This window comes from Dendrobates tinctorius, unplaced genomic scaffold (genome assembly GCF_039654945.1).
Source record: "Dendrobates tinctorius isolate UK_male_01 unplaced genomic scaffold, ASM3965494v1 ptg000199l, whole genome shotgun sequence".
NCBI lineage: Eukaryota > Metazoa > Chordata > Amphibia > Anura > Dendrobatidae > Dendrobates > Dendrobates tinctorius.
The window spans coordinates 7,478,643-7,492,798 of record NW_027361866.1 but is presented as its reverse complement, the minus strand read 5'-3'; the positions used below and the strand labels follow the sequence as shown (position 1 = coordinate 7,492,798).

General features: G+C 44.2%; 1 protein-coding gene across 2 annotated transcripts in view; it reads right to left on the bottom strand.

Annotated features, from left to right (window-relative positions):
- Positions 1–14,156, bottom strand: part of SPAG16 (sperm associated antigen 16) — a 1,757,100-nt gene that overhangs the window by 538,817 nt on the left and 1,204,127 nt on the right. For both annotated transcript variants that reach the window (XM_073553217.1, XM_073553218.1), the window contains exon 14: positions 12,791–12,856. In XM_073553217.1, the coding sequence (XP_073409318.1) occupies positions 12,791–12,856 (66 nt within the window). The remainder of the gene's footprint in view (positions 1–12,790; positions 12,857–14,156) is intronic.

Sequence of the window (14,156 nt, the reverse complement as noted above, 5' to 3'; positions counted from 1 at the left end):
AGATATGGATTACAGTGTGGGACTGTTCGCCGCACAGGTATGGTATATTGTTGCTTTTTATTTTTTTTTATTTATTACAGGAGATCGAGGGCAACATTTGGATTAGCAGAAGAATAAAGATGGCAAAACTGTGTGTTCTTTCATTTCATTAAAATACTTTATTCTGCATGTGTGTGTGTGTGTTTATTTAACCCTTTACAAACTTTAAAATTAGCAAAGGAGAGGTGTCTTATTGACACCTCTCAATTACTAAGCAAGGCTTAAGGACCTGTCACACTAAGCGATATCGCTATAACTTGTGACGTTATAGCGATATTGCTAGCGATATCGCTGTGTGTGATACTTACCTAAGACCCGCTCCCCCACTGGTTATCACTGATTGCGCGAGAATGTCCTGGACCGTTTCTCGTCGTCAGCTTCCTGTGGTGCTTCCTGTGGAGAGACGAGCGACGAGCGTGGAGCCAGGCGGGAGGACGTCAGGATCGCCTAGTGTGACAGGTAAGAAGCGACCCCCGACCCCTGCGATGTTGCTGGTGAGATCTGCCTGTGTGGCAGCTCACTAGCGACCACTTAGCGATGCACCAGCGATCCTGACCGCGTCATATCGCTGGTCGGGATCGCTGGTGCATCACTAAGTGTGACAGTACCTTTAATGTCATCTTAAAATACAAAGGTGATTTTAACCCCTTATTACCCCCATATGCCACCGCTACAGGGCAGTGGGAAGAGATTCTTTTTTGGGGTGGCTGGGGGCAGATTTTTTTTAGTCGGGGGGGCAATAACCATTGTCCCTCTCTAGGCTATTAATATCTGCCCTCAGTCACTGGCTTTCCCTCTCTGGCGCAGAAAATTGCGCAGGAGCCCATGCCAGGTTTTTCCATGAATACATTCTTTTAGTAAATACATACAGGTCCCAAATTTTACACACACATACTACTAACAGTATTAGACACTGACATATATAAATCGAACTGTTCTGCAATGGTTTACTGTATGTAAACCATGTCTTCTATTCTGTCAGCTTCTGCAATGTTTTACAGAAGCTGACAAATGATATCGGCAATCCTGCTATCTATCTCTCTATGAAATATAAAGATATATATATACATATATATATATATATATATATATACACTCACTGGCCACTTTATTAGGTACACCTGTCCAACTGTGTGTTAAGACTTAATTTCTAATCAGCCAATCACATGGCGGCAACTCAGTGCATTTAGGCATGTAGACATGGTCAAGACAATCTCCTGCAGTTCAAACCGAGCATCAGTATGGGGAAGAAAGGTGATTTGAGTGCCTTTGAACGTGGCATGATTGTTGGTGCCAGAAGGGCTGGTCTGAGTATTTCAGAAACTGCTGATCTACTGGGATTTTCACGCACAACCATCTCTAGGGTTTACAGAGAATGGTCCGAAAAAGAAAAAAAATCCAGTGAGCGGCAGTTCTGTGGGCGGAAATGCCTTGTTGATGCCAGAGGTCAGAGGAGAATGGGCATACTGGTTCGAGCTGATAGAAAGGCAACAGTGACTCAAATTGCCACCCGTTACAACCAAGGTAGGCAGAAGAGCATCTCTGAACGCACAGTGCGTCGAACTTTGAGGCAGATGGGCTACAGCAGCAGAAGACCACACTGGGTACCACTCCTCTCAGCTAAGAACAGGAAACTGAGGCTACAATTTGCACAAGCTCATCGAAATTGGACAGTAGAAGATTGGAAAAACGTTGCCTGGTCTGATGAGTCTCGATTTCTGCTGCGACATTCGGATGGTAGGGTCAGAATTTGGCGTAAACAACATGAAAGCATGGATCCATCCAGCCTTGTATCAACGGTTCAGGCTGGTGGTGGTGGTGTCATGGTGTGGGGAATTTTTTCTTGGCACTCTTTGGGCCCCTTGGTACCAATTGAGCATCGTTGCAACGCCACAGCCTACCTGAGTATTGTTGCTGACCATGTCCATCCCTTTATGACCACAATGTACCCAACATCTGATGGCTACTTTCCGCAGGATAATGCGCCATGTTATAAAGCTCGAATCATCTCAGATTGGTTTCTTGAACATGACAATGAGTTCACTGTACTCAAATGGCCTCCTCAGTCACCAGATCTCAATCCAATAGAGCATCTTTGGGATGTGGTGGAACGGGAGATTCGCATCAGGGATGTGCAGCCGACAAATCTGCGCCAACTGTGTGATGCCATCATGTCAACATGGTCCAAAATCTCTGAGGAATGCTTCCAGCACCTTGTTGAATCTCTGCCACGAAGAATTGAGGCAGTTCTGAAGGCAAAAGGGGGTCCAACCCGTTACTAGCATGGTGTACCTAATAAAGTGGCCAGTGAGTGTATATGTGTGTGTCACTGACATATATAAATATACAGTATATACACCAATTCTATGTGCATATTTCTATTCTAGCTATTCTACTGTAACCTGTCAGTGTGATTACTGTACACTGAATTGTGAGCTTTTCAAAGGACACCGGTGCGTATTTCATGCAAGTCACACTGATGGTCCATGTGGTGTGCGAGTTTTTCTCGCACCCATAGACTTGCATTGGCGAATCTCGGCCGATATACGGTACAAATCACAGCATGCTGCGATTTCACTCGCACGTATAATACGGCTGAGAAAAAAGACGGTGATGGGAGCTGCCCCATAGATTAACAGTGGTCCGAGTGCTATGCAATTTTTTTCTTGCATAGCACTCATCCGTATTCCTCTCCAGTGTGACTCCAGCCTTATAATCACACACAGCTCTGCAGTGAGATCAGGAGAGCAGAGAAAAGTCATTACACATCACACAGGTAATGCCCTCTTTAAGGTACAATAAAGTGGGCAACTGAACAGCTCATTAATAATAAAGAAAATGTGGATTTCTCTGGAATAAGGCATTGGAGCACAAATATCAACATATTATTTTACTCAGCTTCCTATGACCTGCATGCCCATTTAGATGGCATAGGAAGGTTGATTCCACTGACAGATTCCCTTTAAAACGATTTGAAAGGCAGTTCCTATTAAAAAAATGCATGTTACTTTTTTAAAGCACTCTATAAAATTCGCTCCAAATTCAATCTGTCAAATAACTAAAGAAACTTGTCGTTTTTACCACCTAAAAAGGGTATGTGCCACAAAGTCTTTTTCATGCGGGTTTTCTCCGAAACCCGCTTTAGAAGCACTCAGAAAATGCTTCAAAGAATCAGAGGCGTATCCAGGGGGGGCAGCCGGGGCATGTGCCCAGGGCGCAGCCGTCAGGGGGGCGTAGTTGGGCTGCCTAATGCGGCGGTCCACAGTGTTTCCCCCTGGCGGCTGCATTCAGCCACCCCCCCGGCCTTGGAGTCTGCTGTTCTCTGTGCTGGCTGTCAAACTGACAGCCAGAGCAGAGAAGCTGCAGCACTGGCTCCCAGGACACACCGACTGACACCTCACAAGACACAAATACATGTATCAGCAGCTGCTGTCCCGGAGCCCTCCCACCCAAGTGATGGATCACATGAGCGTGACATCATTGTAGGTTCTTCATGCTACTTGCTACTCTAATCTAGAATCTAGCATTAATAACAGGTATGTGTGGCTTTACACTCCCCTATAACACCCCACAGTCAACAACAGGGAGTTCAGGGGGGCAGCCATGAACCCCAGCGCAGCCACTGAGGGATTTCCCACTGTTCAGTGTGAGTATTGGGTAAGAGTGCAGGTTCCAGAGCGCTGCTCTGGGCACAGAGTGTTAAGTGGTTAACCCTGGAACATGGCTGCAGTTATAAGGGAGAACTGCTTGTGCTATTAAACAGGGTTAGTAAATCTTCCTATCTCACGTAAGCACACACACCTCTGCTGCATGCAGTCTCACATGCTGCTTTGCTATACACAGATTTCACAGGGACAAGTATTGGGGTGTGTCAAGATGTGGTTTAATTAGCAGTTTTTGGAGAGGAGTTCTCCAAAATCTTCCTCAATAAGTCAAAACTCCTCATAAAATTGGAGCTTCTGCTCAGTGTCTATGTACACATGAATTTTTTCAGAGAGGTTTTGGAGCAGAATTCTGTAACTCTTTAAATCCTCCTCAAAAATACAAAACTCCTCAAAAACTTGGAGCTTCCGCTCAGTGTCTTTGTGCACACAGTTTTTCAGGGAGGTTTTGGAGCAGAAACTGAATGGAAACTCATCAAATCCTCCTCATAAGGCCGGGATCACACTACAGTGTAAATTTCTTTGGGGAGTGCAGGGGTTAATCTACTCTGTTGAGTGCTCCTGGAGCTTTTGCTGCATGGCTGGAGGTTGATGCTGGTGGTTATTGGAGAAAGGCGTTTGATGGATTTATCTGTGACTGTTGCTAGGTTTTGGGTGTGTGATAATTCCCTTTCTTCTCTTACTTCTTTCCCATCCTACACATCCTGGCGTATACTGTACTTCTGTTATATGTGTGAGTATATTTGTATGCTTGATAGTTTTTTGTTACCACTGTTCATATTACCTTGTTAGTCTGGTTGGTGTATTTTGGTACACAATTACTCCCCTCTTCCCTGGGTTGGGGATAGATACAGACTGAGGGCGGATTCAGGAGCTAATGCAAAGTACATGGTCCCGGCGTCTTCACCATCAGAAGTAGTCAGGGGAACAGGGTGAACTAGGGCTCCCAGTAGCATTAGAGACAGGGAAGGAGCCCCTAATCCCAGGACATCCGACAACAAAGTCATGACACATCTACTGTAGATTGCGTCAATATATACAGTGATGTGAAAAAGTGTTTGCCCCCTTCCTGATTTCCTATTCTTTTGCATGTTTGACACACGTAAATGTTTCAGATCACAAAACAAATTTCAATTTTAGGCAAAGATAGCACAAGTAAATACAAGTAAGTACATTTATCAGCTGAAATAGGGACTAGGTACAAATATAACAATCATCAAGAAAACCTGACTGATGTGCTTTTGCAATATCATAGCATATGAGTCTATGTGGTCTGATTAGCATGGTTGCTCTTTAATTTTGTATTGGGGCAACTATGTTAAAAATATTACGTAGAGTAGGCAGGTAATGAGGCTAACAGAAACTCAGAACCAAGAGGGATATCAATAGGTTTACCGAAAATGTCATTCCTGACACCTCTGCCTTGTGAGCCCAAGCTTCAAAACATGGACAGATGGTTCTATATAGGTAAGCTGGACATCCCCCTTTAATATAGGAAGGGGAGATGGAAAAAAAACAAGCTATTTAATATTCAATGTACTAGCCTCCTTATTAGCCCCCAGTTACAGATGTTATTTCCCTATTAAAATATAGGCCATCCTGAAACGTGAGCCCAGGACTAGTCGTCATATAAAAATTGGGGGTCAGCCAAGCTGAGCGTGATCCATAAACCTTCCCTAACCTTAAGGAAACAGAAGAACAACTAGACAGAAATGTGTATGTATTTTTCTATTGTTTAGCATCTTTTATTTTAGAATTGTTTTCACATTTGTGTGCTGTCTGATCTGTCATTCATTCTCTTGTAAACACTGTACTTCTTACAGTAGAGTTTAAAATTTTACTATGTTTGGTCCATGTATGCTCTAAAGAATCCATAGCCATTTGGAGAGTGTGTGGCCTTCTGACAGAAGTGCATATTTTTGGGGACTCATCAGTGTGTTGTGTATCTGGGGTGTGTGGACTGTATTGGGGTGTCATTTATGCTCACTTTGCTGCCTATACTGGAGGTTGAGGGCAAGATTGAGTGAGAAAAGATAGATTAACTCTTGCAGTCGAGCCTCATGACATGTGCTAAAAAGTGTGTACGTGACCACTCCTTTGCACAGTCCTCTATATTTTTTCCGTGTAGTTTATTATTATCCCATGGATGTAAGTGGAACATCTGAGAAGCTTAAATTCCCATTTAATTAGTTGTTCACTGGTTTAGATAATTTCATAGACCTTTGATGAAGAACAGATTGTTTGATTATCTGTTTTGGTTGTACAGAACAGAGGAGGAGATATATGAAAGATGGCCATGATACTGTATATTCGCCATGGGATCTCAACAGCTTTACATTATTGAAATATGGAGAGAAACATCTTCACAACCAGAGAGGAACCTGCTGTGTTGATTTGAAAATGAACATATTTATATTAAAGGTTCAGCCAGCTTGGCGGCATGCTGCGTAGAATTAATTCACATGGCAGTAATTACATATTCACAAGCCCCTTCCTCATCACCAGGATTAATGCATGCAGGCATCATTTCTATTTTCATTTACAGTCTCATTGTTTCTAAAACTCAGGGTCTGAGAAGAACAGACATACAGTACCATGGTTTAAAAATAATAGTTGTGCCAAAGTGATCTGCTGCAGACACAGGCTCTGCTCCTGGAGACATGATCACATTAAGAAAATTCACTGTAATTCTGCTACAGTAAGGGTGACACGAAGCCTATGGTTAGCTCAGGCTCCATAGCATTGTGAAGTACTACTTTACCTTGAACGTCCCAGTTAGAAAAATACAGGTTGTGTGGTGAACGCTCTTTACAGGGAAAACTAAATATATAGAACAATAATTTTGACGAGTAAAATGCTATTATTATTATAAAAAAAAATAACGGCAAAATAATATTGTAGAATGGTCTAACGGATCTACTGAAACAAGTGCTAGCACTAGATCAGCTCTACAGTAATTCGAACACACAATTCCAGAACAACGACCACAGGGAAATTTAGGGGAACTTTCAATCCTGCCGATTGTACAGACCATTACCCCATTATGAGGTCCTTCTTTTTTATGGTCTACCTATCTAACTTTCCAGATTACAGCTGATTGCTGTAATCTGATCCCTCACAGATACATTTCAGCCAACATTAACATCTTACGTTGCATATTTTCAGGTGTCAGCAGTAACATTGTCATGATCTGAATTTGATCTGACAGTTTTAAAAGCACAGAGTGAACTTTTTTTCCTTTTGGCAAGTTGCCAAAGTGACTTGACTGTCCCCGGTGGTGGTTAGTGGTATCGCACTTTAGGTTTAATGCGCACATAATTATTAATCAGGTGTGGGGCTCTATAAATGAGTCTCAGGGTGTGTAATCACTGCTGGTGATATTCATTCATTCATTCTGAGTTGGTGAGAGCCTGGTGGAAGGATGGAGTTGAGGAGGTGTCCTGCGCAGCTTAGCCAGGGGGGACGTGTGTCAGCTATGGTGTCTGGACGAAGGGCTGGCATGGCGTGGTGGGGTCGCAGTGATGGTGTCGGCAGGAAGTGTCTGCATGGACTGGTGGAGTGGCGACTATGGAGAGTGGCACTCACCATGTGGGACTTGGCTGCTGAACTGGACTCAAGCATGCTTGCCTTCATGGCAGAAGCTGAACTCATCTCTGGGACTCTGTTACTAAGCAGCAGCAACTGGTGGTGGACTCTGCTCCAAGGCTGCACTATGGTGAAGGATCCTGTTATGGTGATGCATCCGGGTGGAGGAGAAGACGCACGCAGGTGGAGGGCTCTGTTGCAGGAGCATAAGCACAGAGCATAAAGCTAAGTGGTGTCCCCCTGTATTGTCTCTTTTCCTCATGTGTGTTATTAGTGCAGTGGTGGGATTAGTCTCCGCACCGCCCAATTCCCTAGCGAGGGTTTAGGGTCAGGGCGAGCAAGGGTTTAACCCTCCGTCAGGCGCAATATAGATTCTCCTCAGTTCATGCGCAATGTGCCTGACAAGCACAGGTCAGAAAACCACCTATATTAGCTACATATTTCAATTTCAGGACTATAGAAGTAGTCAGTGACCTTCATAGGAATGTATTAAAAGAGATTACACCAAATCAGATGCAAAAAAAAACATTTATTAACCATAAACTTATTAAAACTAAAAGTACCACTTTTCGGTAGTACCGCCAAATAGGCTCCAGTTATCTTTACTTAACTATTGCTTAAATATAAAATTATGGAAAAAAACTTAAAGGATATTACACTTAGATGTTACTTAATTATTTTCTACTCATCTTCAGTGGTTTCAATTGCAGCAGAAGCAGCACAGGTACACTTAGAAAAGCAAGGCTGGCAGACGAAAGTTGCATGGGAAAGGCAGATTGATTCTTTACATATTTTGCAGTCATAGTTAGAAAGCCTTCTGAAACCAGATACAAATGAGCAGGTAGTACAACTGCGTCTTTTAGAAGGTGGTAGAGTCGGTGTTTGTTCTGGAACGTCTTTGGGACGTCCTTTGTATTTTTATCTTTGCCCAAATAATAAGCTAGATCTGTGTCTGTTTCCTCTGTATCAGTGTCATCACCATCCTGCTCTGTTCCAGAATCAGTGTTACATTCTGCTACCTCATCTTCAGATGAAATGTCACTAGATTCCTCTAAATCCTCAGTTACTGCTGGTTCTTCCTCATCATCTTCTAACAAAAAAATCTTCATTTCTTCTAAATGAAGGGGTTTAGATGAATCATACTGTTTTCTGGCCATTGCAGCAGAAAATCTGAAGCAAGAGAGAAAGAGTATGTGTTAGGGCGCAATGTGCCTTAGAAGCCACCCTCCTTTTGTCTAAGAAAACAGTACTTATGTACACTAACTTAGCATTAATCCTTCATAAAACAAGCTAAATACACAATCGTGATGAATAAAAAAAGAAAATACTAACCTTTCAATTTGTGTTGAAATCAGGCGCAATGTGCCTGAGAAGCCAAAGTGTTGATATCTGCTCACTAGAAGGTCTGCTGAGTCACTGTGATATCAGGTTTCACAGAGCCTGTAGAGTCAAGAGATAACTAGGAGGGGTGGGGTTTTCTGATAAGTGGGCAAGGAGAGAGAAGTGAAACTAATTACTGTGTGCCTGTCAGATCTATTGCGCCTGACAGAGGGTTAAGGTTCGCGTGCGGCGACAGGTGCGGAGCCTGTATAGGGAATGTGAGGAGTGCAGGGACACTGGCTCAGGGGAGTGCAGGAGGTCTCCATGTCCCCATTCCCTATCGCAGGGCCCACCATTGTTCATGTTTCCCAGGTCCCCCTTATTATTTAAATTCGCCATACTGGAGGCGGGGTTTCCAGAATTTATATTAACGTGTAATACCTAAATTCGCCAGGTGGAGGCGGTGTATCCATCTGCACGTATTATTTAAATTCGCCACTGGAGGCGCTGTATCCTGGGTCACGTGTGTTATGGGTTCGCCTTGCGGTAACTGCTGCGTCCAGACACACGTGGCCGTGACATTATCACCAGCCTTACTTTTTTTTTCTGGTGAGCCTTGGCCATGTGGAGACCGGTGAGTAATTGCTGCCGGGCCTCACTGAGGTGAGTGGGGAGCGGCAAGGTGTTAGAGTCGCTGCAGCAGCAGTTATCAGGGTCTGGGGCTTCTGCTCAGGTAACCAGGAAATCAAAATGGCGGCTTTGGCAAATTGCGGGTCTGGCAAAAGCCCCTTGAGTCGCTGCTGGGGAACGGGACTTGTTCATACAGGTGGACGTAACCAGACAGGTGGGTGGAGTTGGTGATCCCCATGGTGCTGTCTGGGGTTCCCTGAGGTGAAAGGGTACGTCCCTGTAGTGAGCAGACTGGTGTGATAGTCCGCGGGGCTCAAGCCAAATCTTCAAATACCATCGAAGAAGCCGCCCCTCCTGGTCGTGTGGAGGCGACCAGCGAGTGTGTATGTTCCTCCATATCCTGTCCCATCTCCTCCTGGTGTGAGCAGCAGGTGTGCTGTGGGGGAGTAGGGACAAATCTCAACCCTCGCCATTAACCAACCCTGGGAGGCGTAGACCTCATGGTAGAGGGTTGGAGGGTGGTGACCCCTTGGTGAATAGCGGGGGTGTGAGTGTGGTGATGCACGGGGACGCCCTTGTTGTCTAATTCAGAATGAGTTCACCAATTTTGACAAACATATGTGTGCAATGAACGTTCAGGTCCGGACCTGTGTGTGAACAAGCGTGTATGGGTGCCACCAAAAAAAACATCTTGTGGAAGTGTGTTGTGGAGCCTGATCAGCTCATAACAAACATACACATACATAAACTCGTTCCCCAGGTCGGCGCTGTGGAGATGAGTGGTGCCTCCAAAATGAACTGTATTGCCAATACCAGCGGTGTGTTTGTCATAAACCTGAAGTGTCAGGTAGTGGTGGGGTGAACTCAGGATCTGGGCGTCTCCGCTGTAGGTGTTTCCCTAATGAGGGGTGGTCTTGAGGGTCCAGAGGCCCCTCATTAAGGAGGGGGTACTGTCATGATCTGAATTTGATCTGACAGTTTTAAAAGCACAGAGTTAACTTTTTTTCCTTTTGGCAAGTTGCCAAAGTGACTTGACTGTCCCCGGTGGTGGTTAGTGGTATCGCACTTTAGGTTTAATGCGCACATAATTATTAATCAGGTGTGGGGCTCTATAAATGAGTCTCAGGGTGTGTAATCACTGCTGGTGATATTCATTCATTCATTCATTCATTCATTCTGAGTTGGTGAGAGCCTGGTGGAAGGATGGAGTTGAGGAGGAGTCCTGCGCAGCTTAGCCAGGGGGGACGTGTGTCAGCTATGGTGTCTGGACGAAGGGCTGGCATGGCGTGGTGGGGTCGCAGTGATGGTGTCGGCAGGAAGTGTCTGCATGGACTGGTGGAGTGGCGACTATGGAGAGTGGCACTCACCATGTGGGACTTGGCTGCTGAACTGGACTCAAGCATGCTTGCCTTCGTGGCAGAAGCTGAACTCATCTCTGGGACTCTGTTACTAAGCAGCAGCAACTGGTGGTGGACTCTGCTCCAAGGCTGCACTATGGTGAAGGATCCTGTTATGGTGATGCATCCGGGTGGAGGAGAAGACGCACGCAGGTGGAGGGCTCTGTTGCAGGAGCATAAGCACAGAGCATAAAGCTAAGTGGTGTCCCCCTGTATTGTCTCTTTTCCTCATGTGTGTTATTAGTGCAGTGGTGGGATTAGTCTCCGCACTGCCCAATTCCCTAGCGAGGGTTTAGGGTCAGGGCGAGCAAGGGTTTAAGGTTCGCGTGCGGCGACAGGTGCGGAGCCTGTATAGGGAATGTGAGGAGTGCAGGGACACTGGCTCAGGGGAGTGCAGCAGGTCTCCATGTCCCCATTCCCTATCGCAGGGCCCACCATTGTTCATGTTTCCCAGGTCCCCCTTATTATTTAAATTCGCCGTACTGGAGGCGGGGTTTCCAGAATTTATATTAACGTGTAATACCTAAGTTCGCCAGGTGGAGGCGGTGTATCCATCTGCACGTATTATTATTTAAATTCGCCACTGGAGGCGCTGTATCCTGGGTCACGTGTGTTATGGGTTCGCCTTGCGGTAACCGCTGCGTCCAGACACACGTGGCCGTGACAAACATACTGTAAAGAACATGCCCAGATTGCCATTCCACTGTAGATATGCACCTATTTGTTTTTATCTGAGGCTATTGAAAATGTTGTTCAAGGGTCCATCAAACTCCTCAATTCAATAATTTTACAATTTTGGGTACAGTTGCCCCAACTTTACCCCCACCATAGCTTTACTCTATGAAACATTTAAAATAAACTTCATAAATCCACAATTATACGTAACACCCAATTTTCCCTCTTCCCATGTCCTTAACCCCTACCTTTTTATCACGTTCCTCACCTGCTTTTTCTTTTAATTCTCTGCTCCTTTTCTATATCATTCTTGTTGCAAATGGGGTTTCTCTCCATGGGGGAGATGCCTTTTTGTTTTCTAGACTATCTTTCTTTATTCTATAAAACTGGGGTCGGTCCGATTTGGGCTTTCTTCCTAACCACAGAACCTAAAAGAACCCTTAAAAAATAACTTTTATTTGTATGAGGACCTCATTGGTATTTTTAGTAACACAAATAAAAGCAATTTTTTAAGCGTTCTTTTATGTTCTGTGGTTTTCTACTTTGATAGACACTTGTATATACTACTTAGGCTTCCTTCCTTCCTAAAGCCCATGGTAATTATATAACTAAACAGTTTCTTTTCTATATATATCAACAATATTGTCATTTCACTGGCAAGATTTTGTATATTCTGTGTCATCTCCATGTCTCCATTATGAGATGTGGCGGGATATGGTGACCCGTGGCGGAATTGGCTGTATTTGTTAAATAAAGAATTTATTAAAAAAATAAACTTCGTAAAATCGATCAGTAAAAAAGGGACATTATACAATATGTTTCTTGCCCTTTTTTACAGCATGGCATTAAAAAAAAAACTTTAATGGTCTATCTTTAAAGGGAATCTGTCCCCCCTTTTTTGAGATATCATATAATGATATCATTCAATTGTGTGACACATAAGGATTCTCTTAGTACTTTTGCTTCCCCCTGACCCCGCACCTTTCATGCATAAATACCTTTTTTATATCGGTTCAGATGTATGTAAACTGCCACGGTCCGGTCCGTTGGGCGGGGCTTATTCAACTGCTCCCCCCTCCCTGTCTTGCTCTACACAATAAGAAATACGTAGAGCAAGACAGGGAGAGGGGAGCAGGTGAATAAGCCCCGCCCATCGGACTGGACAGCGGCAGTTTACATACATCTGAACCGATATAAAAAATGTATTTATGCATGAAAGGTGCGGGGTCAGGGGGAAGCAGAAGTACTAAGAGAATCCTTATGTGACACACAATTGAATGATATCATTATATGATATCTCAAAAAAGGGGTGACAGATTCACTTTAATGTCCTTTATATTATAGTGATAGCAATGGAAGGAGATTTCTGCTCCATCAAGCTGCCTCTCAGCAACGGAAATGGCAAACTATAGGTTCTATCTTTCTCAGACTTTCTGGATAAAAATTGCAGGTGATAATAAACTTTTTGCAGCAGTCACTTACCTTCATGTTAAATGTGGCGTAATTGCATGAGTGGAGGTGGCCATAAAATGTCTGTGCGCACACACCCTGGAAAAGAACATACAACAATAGATGAGGATCTGTTATACCACGGTTATATATTATTTCACCAAAAACTGCTTCTCCGACAGTACACGAGACAATCTACCGTTACGTGCGGAATTATATAAGAGATGGACTGACTGAGCGGTAAAGACCAGGATAGCTTTTTTTATAGTGTAATGTGAGTTTATACAGTCCTGTAATCTTTTGATGGATTGATGGACAGGACAGGATCACCTTAAAATGTTACTAGTAAATTTCTCTTTGAGAACGACTGGTAATGCTTGTCCACTTGTGAGTGTCTGTGCCAGGAAATGAGTTCACATTTAACTAGAATTCAGCCCAAGGTACTCCACTGTATAGTGTTATCCTCTAGCAGAGGAGAGATATATCAATTTTAACAGGCTCTAAATAAACAGTATTTCTTGGTGCTTAGAGGCACTGTGGAATCTGAAGATGGGTACATTCTGGTTGAAAATGTGTCTATATGTGCGTCTATGTCTCCACGTAGTAAGGGAAGCCATTTAATGAATGCAATGCGTCACTATAAATTAATAATATGGCAATTATTTGACATTAACGTTCAATAGGATATTGCATTTCAATAATTAATGCTTCCTTTACAGTTTGCCACATTATACCTTAAATGCAATAGAAAGGGTATAATGGAAAAGAGTCGGTGTATACTTTAGAACTGGAATTTTGGTTAAGATCAGAGCCTTGATTACAACCAATGTTTTTAAAGGAATATTCTCAGGTTGTCTCTTGAGGAGTTCAGAGCAATGCAATCTCCTTACAGTTTGTTTGCTCTCCTCATTAAAGCTAGGTTCACACTTGCGGATGGGCGAGCTGCGGAGAGATGCGGACTTCCTTTGTGATGCTCTGCCCATAGCCGCACCTCCTCCGGTCAGCTCCGCCTACGGCCACATGCGGCCTGCGTACCCTATCTTTAACATTGGGTACGCAGGCCATGCGGATGTGTGTGGATGAGTCCGCATGCGTCATTTTGGCGATGCGGTGAAAAAAAGAAATTCCAACCAGGTGTGTTTGACGTGGGTCGCCGCATCGTCAAAATGACAGCATGCAGACACATCCGCATGGCCTGTGTACCCAATGTTAAAGATAGGGTATGCAGGCCACCTGTGGCCACATGCGGCTGTAGGCGAAGCTGACAGGAGGAGGTGCGGCTGTGGGCGGAGCTTCACGGAGGAAGTCCGATCCCTCCGCAGCTCGCCCATCCGCAAATGTGAATCTAGCCTTAGTGACAGCTCTGGTGAATAGAACTGTAGAATTGGTAGAACTATAA